The 23,411-nt window shown below is 35.5% G+C and overlaps 1 protein-coding gene and 1 non-coding gene across 5 annotated transcripts; both read left to right on the top strand.

Moving 5' to 3' along the window:
* Positions 1-1,597: 1,597 nt before the first annotated feature.
* On the top strand, positions 1,598-19,150 carry LOC142631681 (protection of telomeres protein 1b-like). Of its 4 annotated transcripts, none has more exons than XM_075805922.1 (11): positions 1,598-1,797; positions 1,900-1,966; positions 5,691-5,827; positions 12,645-12,834; positions 13,042-13,106; positions 13,466-13,554; positions 14,657-14,938; positions 15,112-15,188; positions 15,301-15,359; positions 17,615-17,767; positions 18,702-19,150. In XM_075805922.1, exons 3-11 carry the CDS (start codon positions 5,768-5,770, stop codon positions 18,915-18,917), a joined length of 1,191 nt encoding a protein of 396 aa, XP_075662037.1. In that variant the 5' UTR covers positions 1,598-1,797; positions 1,900-1,966; positions 5,691-5,767; the 3' UTR covers positions 18,918-19,150. The 4 variants fall into 4 exon arrangements, with proteins under 4 accessions (XP_075662037.1, XP_075662036.1, XP_075662038.1 ...); XM_075805923.1 differs by having other exon boundaries at positions 1,662-1,797; positions 5,691-5,840; XM_075805921.1 differs by lacking the exon at positions 1,900-1,966 and having other exon boundaries at positions 1,603-1,797.
* On the top strand, positions 1,881-1,984 carry LOC142633203 (small nucleolar RNA snoR113). The gene has a single exon (XR_012843844.1). It is a non-coding gene; the product is annotated as a small nucleolar RNA snoR113 (small nucleolar RNA).
* Positions 19,151-23,411: the final 4,261 nt, after the last annotated feature.

The raw sequence follows: 23,411 nt of genomic DNA, 5'->3' as shown, positions 1-23,411 counted from the left end.
TAGCTATTGAATTTCCTTATATGCCCCATTTTTTTTTAAGTGTAATGATAATATGAGGTATTAGAAGTATTTTAGTCAATAGACATAGAATTAACTAACTTTCTGAATTCTCTTAATACATAGAGATATATGTAATTAGCTTATATCAATACTATTGAGTTTTGCTTACTAAAAAAAAATAGAGTTTTCAATGCACATAGTTGTTCTTAAAAAGATTGTGTTAGAATTAATTTTTTTTAAATTTAATAAGTTTAATTTAGTGATGAGTTATTTGGAATTCTCCTTTACGGTGAAAATGACATTATTTTTACCCCATATTTTGGCTTTGTAACACCCAATGACTTCATTTGGCTTAGCAAGGAAAATCAAAGACAAAAGCATAATGACTGTGGCAATGCTAAAAATGTTTTTCCTCCAAAAATACATGGTTTGATATTGATGAAGAAAGAAAATGATTGGAATTGTAAGAGCGAAATGAGTTAAGACTTAAGAGGCTTGGTTTGCAAGGATTTTAGAATGTGATGGGGGTATTTAAATATACATTTTTGATGAAGTTATTAAAAATGATCAAGGGAAATTGTTGCATTATTTCTAGTAAGAGGACTTTTCTTTTGATGAGATGTTCACACCCCATAATGTATTTTTGTGGTTGACATTATTGTTATTTCCTTTCCCTCTCAAATCACACTCACAACGTATCTATATAAGTCCAATAAAATTGAAGTATAACTTTCCATAAAGAAAAGCCGACAAAGAAAGGTCCCACTTGGTTTGGGTGTATCTATATGACATTCTTTACATTCATTGCATGTCAATGTCAAAAGCAAAAGAACAATAAAACAAAGAGAAATGTTATGTTTATAATATTTTTGTAACACTTTCACAATAAATTTTAAGTAAGAAGTTGTTACTAATTTGAATTTGAATTCATAATTAAATTATTTTTTTGGCCTTCAACAACAACATGTCACTAAGGCACACTCTTCTGCATCAATTTCTTTAATACTTAAGTTCTTTATTATTATTATTATTATTATTTTGAGAAGGAAGTTCTTTTTTTTAAATTAATTTTTGTATAATTTAACTTTTTTATATACTACCATATAAAATTCCTTAAACAGCCACGGATGGTATGTGCAATTTTATCTATTGAAAAATTATCTCATTTTCATAAACAGATAATATAAGATTATTATTTTTAATAAGGTAATTATCATAATATGTAGTAATGTAAAATTCTTTAGAAGAATCTTACATTACGTTAATTCAGATTCAGACCCTCTAAATTTTTAAGGATAATGTTTGCAAAAAACCAAATTCCAAGGTGTAAAATGAGTTATAGAATTTTTTTTAACAAGAAATTTATTTTAAATTTAATTTAAGAAAAAAGAGAAAGGAACAGTTTTTATTTTATATATTTATTTTAGCACGTGACCGCAGTGCTCCGTGTGTTCTAGTGGAATGGTAGAGTAGCAGGTTACCACAGTATTAAACGCCGGCAGCAGATACGGCTGTTGGTTTAAAGTTTAAAGTTTTTTTTTTTTGAAAAGTAAAGTTTAAACTTACTTTAAATAGCGAAAGAGTTAAGAGTCGCTCATTTAAAAGAAAGAAAGAAAGAGGGTTTTGGAGAGAGAGAGAGAGAGAGAGATAGGGTTTTGGAGGAGAGAGAGAGAGAGATGGTGGATGATGACTACAAGTTCCTTCAAATAAGGGATGCCATTACTTCCATAAACCAGAAGGTGAACCTCATTGGCGTCATTTTCGAGGTCGGTTTCCCTAAGCAAACCAAGGGCACTGGTATCTTTCTCTCTCTGTCTCTCTAATATGCATTTCATTTCTATGTTATTGCATTTGTTGAATGAAAATGGTAATTTATTGCTGGGCGATGATGACACAAAGGCCGGACTTACTGCTGCTACCAGTTTTTTAGTTGGTTTGGTAGTAGACTGATGAAAACTGCAATAAGGTGTTTGTTCTGAGCCACTTCTCTCTCTCTCTCTCATATAATCTAATAATGTTTTTGCCAATTTACAACATCTTTTTTAATATCTTTTTCACTTTTTGTTTTTTGGGTACATTCTCTCTCTTCTCTCTCTCTCTCTCTCTCTCTATTTATGATGAGAAACAAATGATATGTGATTTTATTAACTCCAAAAAAAAAAAAGTCTACATTTTGATGGGTTCCAGCATAATATGTCTTCACCCCACTTTGTTAGAGTATATTAAGTAATTAAATCCATGAAAGATGCTAGGGACTCTAATTCCCAATCTTGCACTATTTTAACAAAGGCAATAATGTCCCCAATGGATGTTTTTTTTTTTGGATAAGTAATAAGATTTATTTATTTATTTTTTTTTGATAAGTAATAAAGAAATTTATTGAAAAAAGAGAGTCACCCAAGTACACAGGAAGTATACAAGGGAGAACAAATCAAAGACGAACATTACAAAAAACAAGGAAATCCAAAATAGAAAGAAAAGGAAGGTTTCTCCACACGGAGAACCAATCAAGTAAGGTTCGGAAAAAAAGAGACTTAAGAACAGGCATGGAACTCTCGATGTCTTCAAAACATCTACTATTTCTCTCCTTCCAAATACACCACAACAAGCAATGAGGAACGGCCTTCCAAATATCTCCATTACGATGGCGACCAAAACGACCTTGCCAGCAAGCCAAAAGCCCCACAACAGACCTTGGCATAACCCAGTAAACTCCAAATAAACCGAAGACCATGTCCCACAATTCCATGGCAACCGGGCAGTGAAGAAAGAGATGGTCAACACTTTCACAATTGCACTTGCACATATAACACCAATCCATGATGCAAATCTTTCTTTTTCTTAAATTGTCTACAGTCAGACATTTTCCCAAAGCGGTCCAAACAAGGAAAGCTACTCTAGAGGGGATATTACTGCTTCCAAATGCTTTTCCAAGGGAAAATTTGCTCCTTATGGCCAACAAGAAGATGGTAGTAAGAACTAACCGTGAACCCCTTACTCTTCCACGGGGCAGCCAACAGGACTTGTCCTCCCCAATCCCCCTTACGGAGTGCTATAAATGGAATTGATGAAGCTCCCGAAAGCTTCCAATTCACGATTATGCACATCTCTACAAAGCCGAAACTCCCAATGGAGGACTCCATTGGTGTACCTCAAAACATACGCCACAGTAGCCGCTTTGCTACAACAAATCCTAAGGAATTCCGGATAGCGAACGGCAAAGAGAAGAAGTACCACACCAATGATCTAGCCGAACAAAGACCTTTGATCCATCTCCAATATCAAACATAATTAAACGAGATAAGGAGTGCCACCCCCGTCTAATGTTTTTCCACAAAGGCGACACCATAAGGACCGCAGAAAGAGGTAGAACACCAGCCACCCCAATCACAACCATACTTCACCGCAATCACTTGACGCCAAAGAGCATCCCTTTCTTGCCCAAATCTCCATAACCACTTCCCTAATAAGGCAATATTGAAGGTTCTCAGATTCCTAATCCCCAGCCCACCTGAAGAGAGGGGAGAACACACCGAAGACCAATCAACTAGATGAAATTTGGGCTCATCTCCTAGACCACCCCAAAGAAAGTCACGTTGAAGTCTAGCAATTCGGTTGGCCACAGAAGCAGGAATAGGGAATAAGGAAAGGAAATAAGTAGGAAGATTGGAGAGAGTGCTTTTAATTAAAGTGACTCTACCTCCCTTGGATAAATATAATTTTTTCCAACCTGCTAATTTTCTTTCCATCCTTTCAAGAATAGGAATCCAAATAGACTTGTCCTTAAATTTTGCCCCCAAAGGAAGACCCAAGTATTTCATAGGGAGGGACCCATGATTGCAACCTAAGACAGCCACTAAAAGATCCATATCTTGCACTGACCCCACAGCCACCAGCTCAGACTTACCCAAATTAACCTTTAGACCCGACACAGCTTCAAACCAAATGAGCACCATACGGAGAGTCAGCAGCTGATCAATGTTAGCATCACAAAAAATAAGAGTATCATCAGCGAAAAGGAGATGGGAAACCATCAAAGGTCTACCATCAGAAACACCAACTCTAAAGCCAGATAAACGGCCTTCAAGGGCAGCCTTATCCAACATTCTACTAATGGCTTCCATAACCAAAACAAATAACAAGGGGGACAAAGGATCACCTTGCCGCAACCCCCTTGAGCTTCCAAAAAACCCATGAGGAGTACCATTAATGAGGATAGAGAAACGAACCGTTGATACACAGAAGGAAATCCAACGTCTCCACTTATCTGAAAAACCGCAACGCTCAAGCAAGTAATAAAGGAATCTCCAATTCACATGATCGAAGGCTTTTTCTATGTCCAGTTTACATAACAACCCTGGCTGACCAGACTTTAATCTACTATCAAGACTTTCATTGGCAATAAGAACAGAATCAAGGATCTGCCTATTAAGAACAAAGGCATTCTGAGGAGCTGAGATGATCTCTCCTAAAACCATGCGAAGACGATGATAGAGTAATAAGATTTATTGATTTAAAAAAAAGGGATCCTTCTGTGTACTAGGGGTCAAACAAATCAAGTACAAAAATTACATAAATCAAGAAATTCAAAAAGGAAGAGAATGATTGGTTTCGCAAACCTAACAGTCAATCTACCAAGGTTCTAAAGAAAAATAACTTGAGGTTTGATATGGATCTCTCGTTATCTTCAAAACACCACATTAGACAATGGGGAACAATTATCCATATATGACTATTCCGATGGCAATCCAACTGCCCTTGCCAACAAGCTACGCGTCCCACAACTGACTTTGGCATAACCCAATGTCCCCAGTGGATGTTGCCATTAGAAAATTTCTAGTAATCTGCCACTGAGGTCTCATATACACACACTCGTTGATTCTTCCTAATCACATTTGAATTAAGACTTATAATTTGACTCGTAAACTGAAGGACTAAGAAAACCCAATACAGCTACTAATGCTATTGGATGCTATTGGAAATCCTAAAATAATACCAAATATGATTCTGAAAACAACCCTAAGTTGGGTCAGATGTTGCATGATGGCTATATACATGAAAAGCTTGTAAGTTGCCAAAAGCTGAAAATTACTCTAAAGGCAGCAACTTGACTTTTCTTCCATGGCTGAATCAATTTCTTCTCAATATTACAAAAGGACTAGTGAGAGTTGTGGATTGACCATGAGTATCTTAGAATCATCTCATTGTTGTGGATGGCATATTTTGCTTTAGATCTCTATGCAAATCTTGAAACAAAGAAATCTTCTCCAGCTTTTGAAGTTAGATGAAAATTATTATTTTGGGAGAAAAAAAATGCATTCTTGAACATTGCATTAGATAATCTTGGGAATCTTGGGTGGTTCTGAACATTTCCTAGTAAATTCTAAAGTCAAAGTTTGCACATATAACATATGTTAATTTTCATAATCAAGCCACTCGGTAAATAGTATATAAAAGTCACATGGTAAATACTAAATAGTTATCTGAAAATTTAACTTTCTATTTCTACTTTAGTTGAGATCCAATGATTTTAGTTTTCCTCGTGTGCTTTTATAATCGTAATTTCCTAATTCCTTATGCAAAACCTTTTTTAAAACCATTTTTGATAAGTGAACTTCAGCCTTCAAGTTGTTACTATGAATATTCTTGCACTTTTAGTACTCTTAGCAAGTATTATGATTTGTTTGCAGATTGCTTTTGCACACTAAAGATAATTGATGAATCACGCCCGAAACCTGGGATTTCAGTTAATTTTTTTGCTGAAAGTATGGAAATGCTACCCCATGTTGCGTCAGCTGGGGATATAATTCAGCTCTCTCATGTTGTGGTATATCCTAATTGTAAATTCCTCCAAAATATGATTTTCCCTATGCTTTTCTAGGTGATAAATTTTTAAGATACAGGCAATTTGTCAATTTCTTTTTCTTTCAAGTTCTCTGGTTTAGTAAATTATTGGATCTTCCCAGGGTTTTTATTTTAAATATTTATATTTTTGATCAGTTCATATTTCATTATCAGAAATGAGATAACAAAAAGCCATAAAAAAAAAGGCCACTAATCACCCCATAAACCACTGACTACCTTAAACGACAACCGCGGCCAAAGTAATAAGATTCAGCAAAGAAGGATGGGAAGGACGACGTTTCTTTTATGTATAATAGAAAACATTTGAAGTCATCATAAAAATGTGGATAAATTTTTATTTTATTTTTGATTAATGGATTACGTATAATCTAATGAAAGAAGAATCACATTAGCAATGTTGTACTTGGGGGAGAGGGAGCCAAGTGGCTTTGCGTGGGTGTGATTTGAGTGAGGGGATTGGGTTGGATCATCAACACATGTATTGGACTAATTTTAAAATTGGAAGTGGAGCATGGCCTAGATGGCTGGTGGGAAGTGAAATGGGCCAATGCTAATAGGTTGAAGACGGTGCTGGTGGTGGTGTTTGAGTCCTGGAATGCTTTTGTTAGAGGGAGATTGCTTGTTTTTATTGCCAATGAATGTTAAGACAACAAACTGAAGACGGGCATGCCAGGGGTGTTGTGCAGCCAGATTTGGAAAACATATATGTTCATGTTAACTGGAATTTCCTCATTTATTTGTTGCAAGGCTATGGTTTTGGTGAAATGTGAAGTTGGATTACTTGATTGTTTCTTGCATCTCCACCGTCCGCTTTTGTGTTTTAGTGAATGGTAGCTTGTGTGGTTTCTTCCAAAGCTCTTGAGGGTTGAGACAGGCCAATCCATTATCTCCTTTATTATTTATAATTGTTATGGAGGCTTTGAGTAGGTTAATGGAGAAGGCTGTTGAAGGGAGATGTTTTTTATGCTTCAGGGTAGGGGGTTCAACTGATTCAACTTTAATGGTTTCAAATCTACTATTTGCAGATGATACATTAATTTTCTGTGGGGTTGACCCAGAGCAAATATGGTATTTGAAATGTGTAATTGTGTGGTTCCATGCTGTGTCAAGTTTAAAGATATATTTAGGGAATTCAGAATTGGTATTGGTAGGACATGTGCAGAATGTTGTAGATCTAGCTGACAATTGGGATGTAAAGTGGCGATGCTCCCATTGAAATACTTGGGCCTTCTTTTAGGGGCAACTTTTAACCAGAAGGTATTTTGGAACTTTGTTGTGGAAAGAATGGAGAAACAACTACCTGGATGGAAAAGGATGTATTTTTGTAAGGGAGGCCGAGTCAATTTAATTAATAGCACATTATCCAACCAACCAATGCTACCTATTTTTATTCCCTAATCCTATGGGGGTTGCTCTTTCTATCGAAAAGTTGCAAAAGGATTTCTTGTGGGGTGGAATTGGTGATGAGTTTAAGTTTTCACCATGGGTTTTTTCCAGCAGTGTTGGAGGGTGGTTGCAGCAGATGTGTTTGCTGTTTTTGAGGAATTTCATAAATACTGTAAGTTTGAAAAATCACTTAATTCCTCATTTATAGCATTAATCCTAAAACCCAATGCTATTAATGTTAGGGATTTTAGACCTATCAGTTTGACTGGAGGCGTTTTAAAATTGTGGCTAAGGTGTTGGTAAATAGATTGAAAGCAGTGCTGGATAAACTTATTTTTGCATCACAAAATGCATGTGTAGGTGAAAGAAAATTTTTGGTTTCACTAGTCATTGCCAATGAGTGTATGGATAGCAAAATCAAAAGTCACATTCCTGGCATTATCTATAAGCTGGATATAGAAAAGGCTTTTGACCGTGTTTATTGGGAGCTTCTTCTTTATTTATTGGAGAGGATGGGGTTTGGTGAAAAGTGGAGAGGGTGGATTCGTACATGTATCACCACGGTACAGTTTTTTGTTTTGGTTAATTGGTCTCGTGGTTTTTTTTTTGCTCATCTAGGTGGCTGTGGCAGGGGGATCCTTTATCTCCTTTGCATTTCATCCTTGTCATGGAAGTTGTCAATAGAATGCTATAGAAGATGGAGGAGGAAAGACTTATTAAAGGTTTTGAGGTGGGAAATGTTGGTGGATGTCTATCTCACATCTTCTATTTGTTGATGAGACTATTATATTTTTTGATGCAAGCACGGAAGAGCTTTTGTACATTTGATTGTTACTAACTTGTTTTGAGGCAGTGACTCGGTTGTGAGTTAATTTGGGAAAAAGTGAGATGGTGTAGGTGGGTGAGGTGGAGAATTTGTATGAACTGGTTAATCTTTTGTATTGTAAGGTGAGGTCTTTTCTTATGACTTATTTTGGAATGCCATTAGGGGCCTCTTTTAAATCAACAGGAATTTGGAATCCCATTTTGGAGAAATTTCAATGTCGTTTAGCTGGTTGGAAGAGGACGTACTTATCTAAAGGGGGAAGGTTAACGTTATTGAAGAGCACGCTTTTAGGCTTGCCTAACTATTATTTATCTTTATTCACCATTCCCTCCAATGTGGTGAATAGAATAGAGAGGTTACAGAGGAGTACAAGCACCACTTGGTGTGATAAGGTGTGCACACGTTTGGCTAATGTGGGGGAGGGGGGGGGGTTGAGGATTTGAAAACTTACCACTTTCAATCAATCTTAGTCAGGAAAGTGGATATGGAGGTTTGGGTTGGAGAAAAACAAATTGTGGAGACAATTAGTTACTGTGAAATATGGGGAGGAATGGGGTGGATGGTTATCGAAACCTATTTGAGGCATTCATGGCTGTGGGTTTTGGAGAAGCATTAGAATGACGGGAGATCGAGGAATGGGGTGGATGGTTATCGAAACCTATTTGAGGCATTCGTGGCTGTGGGTTTTGGAGGAGCATTAGAATGACAGGAGATCATTTCTTACAGTGCATTTGTTTTGATGTAGGTTTTGGTAGTTGAGTTTGATCCTAGCATGATATTTGATGTGGGGATTAGTCTTTAAAACTGACGTTTTCTGTATTATTTGAAATTTCCGTGTATAAGAATGCTTATGTGGAATCATTATTGGAGAGATTGGTGGAGGGGCAAAGTAGGAATTGGTGTTTGGAATTCATAAGCGAGAGATTGATGAGGTTACTTTATTTTTCCATTTGTTGAACTCTCACAATCCCCTTAATGAGGGGAATGATAGGATGAGATGAAAGTCAAAAAGTAATAGGGTGGGAGTTCACTATACAATCTTTTTGTGAGACATTGCGGGGCTCACCCCCTATGCCTTTTCCTTGGAAGGCCATATGGAGGGCCAAGGCCCCTTGGAGAGTTTCTTTCTTTGTGGACAGTTGCTTGAGGGAAATTCTCACTTGTGAGAATCTCATCAAGAGAGGTTATTCAATGGTGAGTTGGTGTTGTATGTGTCGTTGTAGCAGGGAGACTGTGGATTATCTCTTGATTCACTGTAGTGTGGCTTTCAAGTTGTGGAGCTTTATATTTAGGATGTTTGGGGTTCAATGGGTTTTACTAGAGAAGGTTCTTGATATATTATGTGGGTGGCTATGTCGAGGACCATATTCAGATATCTAGGCCCTGTTTGGCAAGTAAGTTCTAACACACATTTTCATATTTTAAACAACATTACACACATTTCTGCACATTTTTTCACCCACACGTATATTAAAAACACCCAAACGATATTACTCAAACTCCTCTACCAAATGTGCCCCTAGAATCTTATTCCATTATCTTTGATGCGGACCATATGGAGCAATGGCAAAGCCAGCAATTTGTCATTGGGGGGCCAAATAGTACTATCAAGTATCAATGCAATTTAATACACAATACTTATAACCATGTTATTTTTATATGATACATTATGTCCATCAAATTAGATTCCATGAAAATGAAAATGTAAATATGTTTAATATTTTTTTGCATTATTTATAGATGCGATTTGGTTTTGAAAGTACCCAAAGAAATGGTAAGATATAACTCTAATTTATCAAATTTTTAGCTAGATACTCATTGGTTTTTAAAAATTGGTCTTACTGTAAATTGATCAACGTCAAAGTGTGTAGTGTTAGGAGATTGTATTTTAAATCTAAAAACTTGCAAACTTGAAACTTTAATAGTTAAAAATTATGTTAATTATCCATTTTTATCATGTCAATTATCATCCATATTTAAAGGGTTTTATTATTTATTGGGTAAAATGCAAAACTGACCCTCTAAGTTTATTCAGATTTCATTTCAGTCCTCTAACTTTGCTTTTGTTCATTTCAGTCCTCTAACTTTCAAGTTTATTCAATTAAGGCTTTTTCATCAACTTTTGTTATATATTATGGTTAATATTTCAATTTTAAAAAATTTTCTTCAAATTTTTTTAATTAAAAAAAATTCAATTAATGATTGATTGAAAAATATATTCCAGATTTTTTTTTCAAAAAATTTTAATAAAAGTTAACGGAAATGCCTTAATTGAATAAATCTAAAACTTAGAGGATTGAAATGAATAAAAGTAAAGTTAGAGGACTGAAATGAAATTTGAAGGAACTTAGAGGGTCAGTTTTGCATTTTAGCCTTATTTATTTATTTTGTAATTTAGTTTATTCTGTATACAAATACTTGGAGTCTTGCAATTGAACTTAAACTTTAATACTAGTTTTTTTTTTTAATTATAAAATAGTCAATATTAAAAAGTAAGAAATTCAATTCAAGCAATAAATGTTTTAGAGTTCCAAGAAGTGTCACTGTTTACCAGACATAAAGTTATTAAAAAAAATGTTAGGATCACAACATTTTCATAATAATTTTATAAAAAATTTTGAGCGTAGGTGTAAACTGTTAGTGGTAGGTAGAAAGCGATGTCACCGGTGGGCTCAAATAAGAGCTAATAACAAATTATCACCTAAATTTTATTATGAAATTTATTATGAAAATGTTGTGGTAGCATTACTTTGAAATTTTTTTGAACTGTTATATATCTGGAAAATTTGGAAAAATTTGGAGGGGCCGTAGGCCCCCTTGGTCTCAACATGGCTCTGCCACTGATATGGAGGGAATGAAATCGGTGCACTTTTGATACTTTTGAAAATGTGGAGTGCACGTCTTCTCAATTGCAAGCTTCCTTCATTAGTTCTCTTTATGAGTGGTTTTTTGTATTGGGTCTTACTGATAGTAACTATATTCACTCCTTCTTAGAGTCATATGTAGATATTTCTCCAATTGTAATTCTTTAGGCTACTTCATGATTATTTTCAAGTAGTCTTGTTTCAATAATATTATTTTTACCTATCGAAAAGGAGAAAAAAAAGTATGAAAATTTGTGAATCAACTCAAAGTGGAGGGTTAGCCATGAAGAACCTAGTTGTGTTCAATCAAGCTTTAGTAGGTAAATGGAGGAATGCAATTGAGAGGGGGCTTTGTGGAGAAGGGTCGTGGACGATAAATATGGTAGCATGTGGGTGGGTGGTGCTTAATAGGGTCACAGGCTCGTATGAGGTGAGTTTATGGAAGAATATAAGGAAAGGCTGGGATAGCTTTCTTTGTTTCACTAGCTGTAAGGTGGATGATGGTCCTCGCGTACAGTGGCATGATTCTTGGTGTGGAGGGTAACAACTGACGGAGTGTTTCCTTGAACTCTACTGTTGCTTGTGATAAGGAAGTTTCAATGGCAGGTCGATCACTTGGGAAAAATTACCATTGGGGCATTACTTTGTGAGATCAGACAAAGATTAGGAACTAGAAACAGTACTAATATTCATAAATATCCTATATTCCGAGCATAGGCAAAATAGGGAAGATTTAAGGTGTTGGATATCATCTTCTTAGAAGCCTTGGCTGTTAAATCCTATTATAATCTGTGTTGAACCAACCCTCCAACTTGCTCATATTTTCTCTGGAGGAGCATATGGAAAATTAAGGTCCAAACCAAGGCAGCTTTCTTTCTTTGGACAGCGGTTTTAGGGTAAATTCTCACAATTGATAATCTCAGAAAGAGGTGTCATTATTATTGGTTGGTGTTGTATGTGTATGATGGCTCGGGAAACATTGGAATACGAACTGTGTAAATTTTACTTTTTAAAAAAAAGAAAAAAAGAAAAGAAAAAAAGGAAACACCAGCAATCTCCAACTAGGTCATATATTCTTTTAATGGATAAACAACATATTGAAAAGGAGAGGAAGAAGGAAATGAGTAATTAGAAAAAGTGGAGAGCTCAATATATCTAGCTTACATCATTTTGTCTAAGGTAATAAATGAATTTTGGCCTGCACTAGTCTTCAAAATGTTTTGCTTATTCCATATATATATATATATATATATATTTTAAATTTTATAAGTAAATGTTTGCCCCAAGGGGGAGAGGGAATGTGAGATTTGAAGCAGTGACCCTTGCTTCATAAGGTGTGGTCCTCAGCTGATTGTGCTACCCGTTGGGGTTGTACCATATGGTTGATGTGTGAAAATTTTTAAGGAGTTAAGGCCTTTAAATTTGTTAATGGATATCTTATTATGAAGCATGATGTAGATTTTTTAATGTGTCTTCAAATTAGCTTTGGATAATATAATCTTACACCTATAATAGTTCAGTTGAAAAACTTCCCTCTGAAAGGAATGGAGGCAGATGGTACAGGTATCAGCTGATTTAATTTTAAAACTGGCTTTGTCCTCTATTCCACCTTATGCTTTTTTGTGGGAGTCATTTTACTTATTTTTAATGCAACTATATTGTCTTATGCATGCTAAAAGTTGGGGCATGTTCTTCTTCTGCAGATGAAAACTCATTGTGGGGAAGTGAATGCTGTTTTCAATAAGAGGTTTTCTTCTTTTGCTTTATATGAAGGGAACGATGTTGAAGACTGTTTTCCTTATCAAGTTTCTTCAAAATTTCGCCCAAGAGACCTTGACAAGACTTTTATAAAAGGCCTGCGTAAATGGTTGGTTGATTTTCAGCTTGATGAAGGTACTCTTTAAGAATACGTTGATGTCACTAAACAGCGATTTCAACTCTTTCATATTTATACTATCTTCTTACAGTCCTGGTTAATTTTGTCTTCCTGAAACACTCTTAACATGTCTCGCAACTTTTTCATTTCCTTCCTGTTACAATGCTGGAATTGAACTGTGCATTTCATCTTGATGCGCTTGGAACTATGCATTTGCTTTGTAGGGCTGACTAAGTTCTTGTTTTTGAGAGAAATCAAACAAGAAGAACGCGTTAATTTGATATGCAAGGTAATTCAACAAATTTTTTGTACATTAGTTAACCATAAAGACTAATGCAGTATATTCTTTTTTTTTTTTTTTGGGGGGGGGGGGGGGAATTACATTTTAAGTGTAATAGTTTCAAAGTAAAAAAATTAAATGTTGAGGTTTTAAAAAGAAACAAATTAAACCCCAGCCCATTTAAGTGGAATGGTGTTGTGTTTGCAGTTTTATATGGGTTAATGGTAATTTAAAAATGTAATTTTTCTTCTTTTTTTCTTGGTTGTGCTTGAAGATTATATAGTGGCTGACCTGATCAAGTTATTATCCTTTTTCTGTATCCTATAGTACTGATCAGTTTTCATATTTTCAATGTATTGTGCCTTAAGATAGTTCATATCTGTGAGGTTGCTAAAGATGAGTGGATGGCATTTCTTTGGGATGGAACTGATGCTCCACCAATTAGTCTTCCTACAAAGTGAGTTGATTAGTATTTCATCTCGAGTTATACTCGATTTTTCTAATTGTAAGGCAGATGAATTGCAATTGAACTTCTTATTCACTATAAGTGTATATGGTACTGTAACTTTTCACAGTTTAAAGACAAAACAGAATGGTAATTGCAATACATATAGTGTTTAATATATCTTTACCCACAACAGTTGAATGGGTTTAATTTTGCCTGACCTGTTAAATATAATCTATATGTGAAAAAGTGTGATGTAGAAGCATCACCTTACCTTTTCATGCTTCATGGCCAGGAAGCACAGACAACAAAAAGCTCAGTGTGTTAATGTGGTGTCCTGCAGGAGAAAAAAAAATTGTTCATTATTTTGGACTTGACCAAGACAAGGCTAGTAGGACATGGTCGTGACACAGTGATGAAAAAAACAAAAGGGTTTTCAACCTGGTCGATGGTGGTTTCAACCCATCGTCGCTCTCTCTTAATTTGGTTGCTATTTTCCTCCATCTGCACTCTGGCAAATCTCATCACCGCTGGTTTCAGCACTCATCTTGGCCCATTGGCTATGGTCTTGGCCCATTAGCAGTCATCCTGTCTATTATATTATATTAAAACTTTTTCATGCATTGCATGGGTTACCGACTAGTTACTTAATTTATTTGCATGTCTCTACTGTGTCATGTCTAAGTTTTTTAAGAATTGTCATGTCCATTCTTGATTGCCTAGTGGAGTAATTCTAGCTTGAAATTTTTGTTGAATTTACTCATTTATCTCATATTTAAGGTGATCAACTTGACACCAAGAGCCTTGTATAGCTCAATTGGCACCTTTTGGTGTTTCCAATGGAGACATCTAAGGTTTAAATTCTCTCTCTCTCTCACATTGTAACTATCAAATTTTAAAATTAAAAAAAAAGGTGATAAGCTTGACCAATCTGGCCAGAAGAAGATTTATTCTTCAGATATTTGATTTACAAGTGATCTTGAAGCTCTAGAAAGCAAAATTTGGTTATTTGACAACATATTTTAGGCGTGAACTATATATATATATGTTTGGATATGTGGTTTTAAATTTCTGGTTGTATATAAGATCTCAAATTTTTTACTATGAATGACAGGCTAGATGATGAACTGAATAATCCTGTTCCTTTACAATTGGAACCTGTGCCCCTGCCAAGAGATGTATTATGTACGTTTCCTACCGTTGGAACCGTCTTAAGGGTGATCTTTGACCAAGGCATGCAGAAGCATCTCCTCCACTTTCTACATACTGGAAAATGGGTAAAATTTTTGAACATACTTTGCGAAGTGCATTCAGGATTATGGCGTGGTGTCTTGACGCCTTTCACAAAGCTTCAATATACGCCAAATGAGGACCATCTTGTATCAGCATGGCAAAGGTTATTGTTGCTTTTGAATCTTTGATTGACACTTCAGTAGATTAATAATAATATAACATCTATTTTCTCTATTTTTTAAAATTTTAAGTGTATTTATTTATCATAAAATGAAAGAGTGGATATGGCATCAATATTTTGCTAAGAAAATGTAGCAATATAATTGTTTTTGTTAGGTTATATAATGAGCGGTTATCACTGAAATGGGGACGGATCCCATACTCGAGCTTTCCGTGGCCTTCAAATATTACAGGTTTCGCATTCATTAATTCTCTGATTAAAGGTCATAAATAATATTGATTTCATGTTGTGGAAGTTTTATAATGATATCTTCTCCCCACCCCCTCTCCCCAACAAACGTGCAGAGGTAGATTATGACAATGTGCCATTTGTTACATTAAGGGATGTTCTCACCTATTCAGAGGTACCATATCTGTTCCCTGGATAACTCTTTTGCTTTTGATGCATCTAAATGTAACATGTAAATTCTTTTTATTTTGATGTGCATGATCATTATAATGATAATGTCTTCTTCCCAACTTTTTAATTCTGGAGCATCAAATTTTGTTCATATCAACAAAGAACCACACCTATGCTTCCCTGCAATTCTGGGACTTTCAATCACTTATCATCTACGGATTCGCATGTAGTTTTTTTATAAGCACTTCTTATGGGCAAGTAATTCTCATGTAAGAAGAATTTGTGCATTAGTTGGGAAGGTTGTAATATAAAAATTCTAGGAAGTCGTAACTGTTCTAGAATTGTCCATTTTTTAACGGTTGTTTGGGCATCACATGGGAATTCTACTAACTCTATTTGTTCTACATGTTATCGTAAACATAATCTTATGAATTAGTATCAGTCCTACATATATATAGATTTTAAGTTACACCTTGGTAAAGTGACACCACTTAGTAAATTGAATTAATATTTTTTATTTTCCTCTGGTAACTACACTTCTTATCTCTATGCTTACCATGTACGTCAAACTTTAATCAATCAAATGTCATTTTACTATTCAAATCATAAATGTATGTATTTATTCTATTTTAAAAAGTACAAAAACTAAAATCTCAAACAATTTATAGATGAGATAGTTCTAATTTTCGATCATCTTGATATTGGACAAGTATGGGTATGAGGAAAAAATATTATCTAAGGCAGGTTTTCTGAAATACTTGGACGATAAAAAAGATATTGGATTGTGTAACATTAATTAAAAGTTACACAAAGTGTACTTTGAACCTTTTTTATTTATTTATTGATGGCTTGACATGATCCTGGGTGAAATTCTTTTTACATTGACATTCTTTTCATATTCAAGGACATCTATTTAAGATCCAATTATACATTTTTTTAGCATTTGCTTAAAATTCAATTGAATCAGAACCATGAAATCTAGAGGTGTTGCTTCTTATTGATGCTTTTGTTAAATGGAAATGCTGAGAAATGGGTTTTATTTATTTTTTATTTAAATAGTCTACATTACATAGCCTTGAGAGTCAAGACCTTGTATCAATTCTCATTTATTTTGTTAAATGGAAATGAGGAAATCCGTCTAAATACAGTGGTAGCCCTATTGATGATGAGAGTAGTTTGAGATGGTTTGGTCATGTTCAGAGGATAGTGAGTAATATACTGGTAAGAAAGAGTAAGTTGATCCAAGTTGAGGGAACGAACAAACGTAGAGGAAGGCCAAAAATAATATTAGAAGTAATAAAAAAGACGTGTCAATTAGGTAAGTAACATGACTTCAAATAAAATAAAATGGAGTAAAAGAATTCATGTGGCCAACCCAATCTAATCTGTTGAGGATCAATAGCTGGCCCCAAATTTATTGGATTAATGCTTTGCTGTTTTGAATTTGAATCCTAAAGCCCTACAAAGATATACATTGTTTCCTATATAAGTGCCCATAGATAAGCTTCCCGTCAGGTTGCAGCCTAGTGGTTGGAGGCTTGGGATGAGTTGTAGACCTAGACATCTTAGATTTGATTCCCACTAGGAGTTTCCCTAGAGGGTGGGATAGGTTCTAGTGTCCTAGGTTCCGCATCATCAAAAAAAAAAAAAAAAAGTGCCAATAGAGAAGCCATAAAATATCAAAGAGAGGGTATTTTTGGAATAGAGGGAGATGGGGGTAGAGGAGAGAGTAAGGTGGCTAGAATGTACTAATTAACATAATTGGCCATAACTGTCACTAAAGAGGAAGTAATAGATCAATAGAGGGGTATGTTCCTCTCCCTTTCCCCCATCTCCTCCAAACAAAAATTGTAGAACTTATTGATCAATTCATTTTGTGTGGTCACCAAGTCTCAAACTGATCTTGATGGTTAAAATCTAAAATTCTGAGGGAAAGTGGGAAAGTAATGTAGGATAAATTTGGTAACTGTCTGTGTTCTTTGGGTAGGGAAATAACTAGGGTTTGGGAGGGAAGGTAAGAGGCAATTGTGATGCTTTGACCTGGAAATTGTCTGGGGAAGAAATAAAACAATGTGTCTTCTTTCTCTCCAACCACCCCCCCCCCCCCCCCCCCCCCCCGGGCCGCTGTCTCTCTCTCTCTCTCTCTCTCTCAAAATGGATGTTTGGAGGAGGCTAATTTCCACATAAAGTAGAGGTTATAAATTATGCAGGGGCCATACAAGCTTTATCTTAGTGCTTGATGAATTTTGCATCTCTCAGGTAACAGTGAAATTCAAGTGTGTAGCCCGAGTTGTAGCAGCACTTCCATGGCAGGCTGAGGACTTCCGCACTCCACTTGGGACTTACAGGATCAGGTTGACCCTAGAGGATCCAACTGCCAGAATCCATGCTCTTTTGTATGGCGAAGATGGGGTAAGAATGCATCTCAAATCTTTTCATATTGATAAAAAATTTCCTTATAAGATGTCCCTATTGTTTTTAACATGTATGTATTCACAAGTTTATAAGTAATAAATAACTTTATTAATAAAAGGGAAAGCTCAAAAGGAAGAGATTCCAAAAAATAATGAATGCAAATTAAGTGATTGATACTAAAGAGTTCCAAGAGACCTTTCTAATCATATATTTTGTGGGACAATGTTTTACTGCAAACCGATTTAGGGATCTCTTCTAACTCATGATGTTGCGAATGACTATCCATACATATTTTAATAGAATGACCAATTGAGTTATCTAAATAAGTCGCATTACTATTAAATAGGTCATGTGATTGAAAGAATACATAGATGTTCATTTGAATTGCAAAGTAGTAAATTTGAGGAACTTTGTAATATTTTCTTGTGATTCAAGTGAAAAGAAATGTTTTCATAACAATTGAACTTCCGACTTCCTTGCTTTTTTGCTTTTACATGAGGTTGATGTCTCTCTCTAACATACCAACTAATTTCTACCTTTTTAGAAGGGTGAGTTTCAAATCGACTTTTAATGTAACTTAGATATATTGGAACCTAGATTGCACCTTAAAATGTCTTTGTACCAACAGAACTGTGTTTACTGAAAACTATCTTTCCTATATACATTGAGGTTCAGTCGTTAGTTTCTTCCCTTGTAAAGCCCATAGATAGAAATAGTGACAGTTAACAAGACTGAAATTTCACAATTTTGGGTGATAAAAGTCATATATCCAAAATCTTCTCCTGGGACTCCTTGTTCATATGGTTGCTGAATTTGTTTAGATCTCATCAATGCATTGAAACCAACCAGTTTTATATACTGCTATCCTTCATCTATGCTCCTTTTTACATCTTTGTATTCTTGTTGATTTTGTAATCTTCATTTATAATAGGAGAAATTTTTTGGTGGTTATCCCTCCGTGGATGCATTGACACGGAAGCTAAACAAATTACTTGGACTAACTGTAAGTGATAATGGCAAGCAAATAAACAATGCTTCAAGAAATCCACCATGGGTGCAGTTTTGCCTAAAATCTTATTGCCTCTCTAAAACTGAAGTTTGGGGAAGTAGACACTACAGAATCTTTGACACCAAGGTGGTTGAGTAAGGAGTTTGACAACCATTGCCAGATATTGTTTGTTGCTACATCTTTTTATTATTATTATTATTATTAAATCCTTGCATCTTACTTGTAACAGCAGCTGCCTAGCATTTTTGTATATGCTGTATTATCCTGTTTATGTCTGTAAATAAATTAGGGAACATATGTTTCGTGCCAGAGACTCAATGTAGATGGGTGGCTGTAAATGTTTGCTGATTATCTAGATTTCCCTTGTTAAAGGTGTTTTCGTCATTTATATGGTTATGTCTTAAAGCTGGAAGCCTGGAACTACTAATTGTTTCTTTAGTCCAGGATATACTATCTCTGCGTTTTTGTGCAGAAATCATGTGCATTTTGACATTATTAACAATTCAACATGATATGTTAGTGTGCTAGAACTATGGGTGATATACTTGTAGAGAGGGAAAATTCCCGATCTATCATAAGCTGACACATCATAATACCAAGTCTACAAAATACAACAAATCACAAAGCGCCACGTATTGCTGCTAGGTTTTGCTATCATTATTCAGAAATCAATAGAAATTTGCCAAGTGTCATTGAAATAGAGGCATAAAACGCATCAGCATGCGTAAGCGATGCCACAAGCAGCCCTGCATGTGTAAGCGATGACACAAGCGGACCAATTAGGCTATGACATGTGTCACCAATTAGACTTCGTCACGTGTCGCTCACCCACTCCCAAACTCCTATAAATAGAAGCCTTCCTAAGACATTTGAGAGATACACAGGAAAAGATATCGTGAGTTCAGAATTCCAGAAACTCTGCCGGAATCAAACCCCGAAGCCTCTAGGAACTTCAAAAACTTCAACCTTGAATACAAACAACATTCGAAGTAAAATCATCTAAACTACTTGTCTAGATCTCAAAGGTCACTAGAATCAAGCTCAAAAGCCTCTAGAAACCTCAACAAATTACAAATCAGTGAAGCTCTAAGGATTCTAGCCTCTAAAGCCCTGAAGAACTTTCATCACAAATCTTCAGAAAAGAAGAACACACGAAGAACACAAAGAGCATGAAGAACGAGAAGAACAAAGAATTTCTAACAAGCTCATAGCCAGAGATTCATTGTAATTCCGTTTTAAAGATCTTCAGTCCATTCCTCAGCCAAATTGAAGGATATCTTGTGTTCAAATCAAAATTATATTACCACAATTTTAATTAACAAATCTTTCAAGGAGATCGAATCCGATGATCACTCTTTTGTAATTATAGAGAATTGTACCACATATTCATCAATACAAATTCGCATTTGTGAAACTATTTTACCTGTTTGATTTATTTCGAACTAAGAATTTAGTCGTCTACAGTACTATTTCTTGATGTTTCCAATGGAGACTCCAAAGTTCAAATCCCACTCTCCTAACTATATATATATATATATATATATATATATATATATATATATATATATATATATATATGTATATATATAAAAGGAGAGAGAGAGAGAGAGAGAGAGAGAGAGAGAGGCAAGATGGTAAGGGAGGGAATTTTATTGCAGTACACAACGATAATCCAAGTTGTAGGCTGTCTCAACTCTCATGACAATCGTCAGAAGCAATTTTTCTATAGCCACAACTTTTGCCATATTATGCTTAAGTAATCAAATGTGAGTGGTGGACAATCATTTTCATATAAACCCATCATTTTTTTTACACTCACAATCGGCTACTTTAGAAGTGGCAAAAGTTGTCCCTGCCAAAAATTTCATTCTGGCCAATGATAGTGAAATGGCTTCATATGAGTAGCCTGAATTAGATTGAAGCTATTTAAACGGAGAGTAAACGAGTCAATAATCTGGTAGGATCACTCCATGATTACAATCTTCCTCCTTTATCTCACTTAAAATTGTCTACATTGACAAAGCATTACAACCCACCATAAAAGTCTTCCATGGATGGAATCACCAGCATCACTTTAATTTTTATTGTCCCCTTTACTTAATAACTGCACCTGCTTTGTAGAATTACACTACTTAAAAAGGGTGAAGAGATGTTTTCCAATGCTTGCCAAAAAGTCAAATACAAGGAAACTGATTCAAAAGGTGAGGAAAATTGGGCAGGCACATTAGACAAAGACTCTTCTGTGATATTTTCACCAAAGAATCTACATGAGAAGATCAAGTTAGTGAAGAGATTGTTCAGGAGTGCTTCAACTGGAGAAACAACCCAGCAACAACTGGGCAAAACACGTGGATACCGTGTATGGGCACCTAGAAGTTAGCCCTCAACAACTTCCACAAGGGCCATAAGGATTTTTTGCTAGAACTGTATAGGGTTGGGCAAACCCTCTGTAATTCGTCAATGTTAAAAAAAAGTCCTCAAGTCCAAACTCGATCTAATCTTTTTTATGGAGACTCGATTAGCAAAGGATAAATGATGGAATTTTGGATTAGTGTGGATTTATAGAAGGTTGGGAATTTCCCAGGGAGAGGCTTAGGGACGGTCTTTTACTTAGATGAAATCCAAGACAAAGAATGCAAATCAAGTACAACTCCAAACACATAGTGGATACTGATCTGGTGGACAATAAGGGTAACACTTACTATTACCTTTGTATATGGACAGCCAGATCATTCAAAGAGGAATGATGTTTGGAACATGCTAAGACAATTGTCTACCTCCCATCCTAATGGACTATGCATTGGAGATTTCAACCAAATCACTTTAGACAATGGAAAATTTTCTTTCAACAAGGGGAGAATTATTGGGGTTGAGAAATTATAAGATCTTATCTCAGAGTTAGAACCTCCCAACCAAGGGTTAGAGATATACATGGATGAACAAGAGAGATGGAGAGGATTTCGTCATGGAAAGCTTGGATAGAGCTTTTGCTAATGTAAATTGGGTCAATTCATATTCGCTTTATGCTCTAAAGAATCTACCAGTTCTGAGATCGTATCATGGACCCGTTGTTCTTGATTGGGAAATGCAACAAGCATTTAGAAGAGCGTTCAGGTTTGAAAAAATGTGGTTACTCCACCCCAATTGCATAGAAGTTGCCCAGCATGCTTGGAGTCTTAATTCTAGTGGATCCAGAGCCTATAGGCTTAAATGCAAGCTTATCAATGTAAAAAAAAAGAAAAAGAAAAAAAGAATTTAGATTATGGAACAGAACGGTCTTTGGCAAAGTGGAGTGTGAAACACCATGAACTTCAGTATATTCAAGACTCCATCAAAACAACGGAGGATATTTGTCATTGGAGGAGGGTTAGAAAAGAAGTTAGACTCTTTACTACAGAAGGGAAATACTTTGGGCTCAAAAGGCTAGAAGTGATTGGGTCATTTATGGTGATAGAAACACTTTTAAGCATATTCAGACTGTTGTAAAGTAAAGTAGAGCCAGAAACAAACTACAACAAAAAAAACTGAAGGAAATACTACCGATAAACTGGAAGAAATTGAGGCTGAGTTTGGAAGATATTTCAAGTAACTATATGAAGCGAACCAACCTAATAAATTCTAGGACATCCCCAAAGAGCTCCATTTTCTCCCTATCCCTAAATTGGACCATCACCAAAGAATACTCCTGAGAGAGAGGTCAATAGGGAAGAGTTTGAATCTACTGTGTTTTAGCTTGGGGCCAACAGAGCTCCTGTGCTAGACAATGTTCCTGGCTTCTTCTATCAAGAATATTTGAGCATTGTCAAATATGACATCATCAACATTGTCTTGGCTTTCTTTCAGTCATGTTCTCACCTCAAATCCCTTAATTACACCTTCATTAATTAATCCAAACTACCATCAACTCTAGTTTCATCTCTCATCAAGAAGCATCATCAAACACCTCGAAACTCTAATCCTAAGGTCATGCATGAAATTCCAAACTAAACACAAAATTCTAGCAACCAATCATCAAGAACCGGAATCACTCATCAAGAAACACTAACCCTAAGTGTGTTCCTTATAGCCTTCCTAATTGTGAACAAGCTTGCCTCCTCAGCATCTTGAAACCAGAACAAGGCTTCTTTACTGTTATGATGGGATGCAGTAAGCATTCTATAATGGGTTGGTATATTGTAGAAATTAGGGAACTGATATGCCCTATACACCCAACAAAGAAGGGTCTTCACTTTTAAATCTTGGAAGTTCAAGTTTGATTGGCTTAAGGCAAATTGATCAATGTTGCATCTCTTGCTGTAGGATCTTGCAAGTTAAGTACCTGAGGCACATGTTGCCTTTTATTCAGCCTTCGTTAGCTTATTTAGTGCCTCATTTGTTAGTTCAGGATCCCTAAGGATCTGGTATTAAGTTGATAATGACTTCATTTGTTTAAGCAACTCTAGTTCTTTTAGTTATGCTAAGATTGAACTGCTCTGATGCCACTTGTCAAGAACTGATTAGTGTAGACTGGATTATTTGGGTGCCTGATTCTAGGTAGTCAAGCCTTTTAAGAAAGAAAAGAGTCTAGAGAGAAAGGAGACGTATGAGATACTAGAATTTGCTTAACATTTTACAATGCACGATTACAATGAG

This window comes from Castanea sativa, chromosome 4 (genome assembly GCF_040712315.1).
Source record: "Castanea sativa cultivar Marrone di Chiusa Pesio chromosome 4, ASM4071231v1".
NCBI lineage: Eukaryota > Viridiplantae > Streptophyta > Magnoliopsida > Fagales > Fagaceae > Castanea > Castanea sativa.
Note: the sequence above shows the minus strand (reverse complement) of the source record. Positions and strands in the feature narration are given on the sequence as shown.

Bases quoted from the DNA above. Each gene is read 5' to 3' on its own strand.
- LOC142631681 (XM_075805921.1), top strand. From the start codon at position 1,677: ATGGTGGATGATGACTACAAGTTCCTTCAAATAAGGGATGCCATTACT. The intron at 12,835-13,041 runs GTACTCTTTAAG...TTTGCTTTGTAG, and splicing joins TGATTTTCAGCTTGATGAAG to GGCTGACTAAGTTCTTGTTT. The intron at 15,360-17,614 runs GTACCATATCTG...TGCATCTCTCAG, and splicing joins ATGTTCTCACCTATTCAGAG to GTAACAGTGAAATTCAAGTG.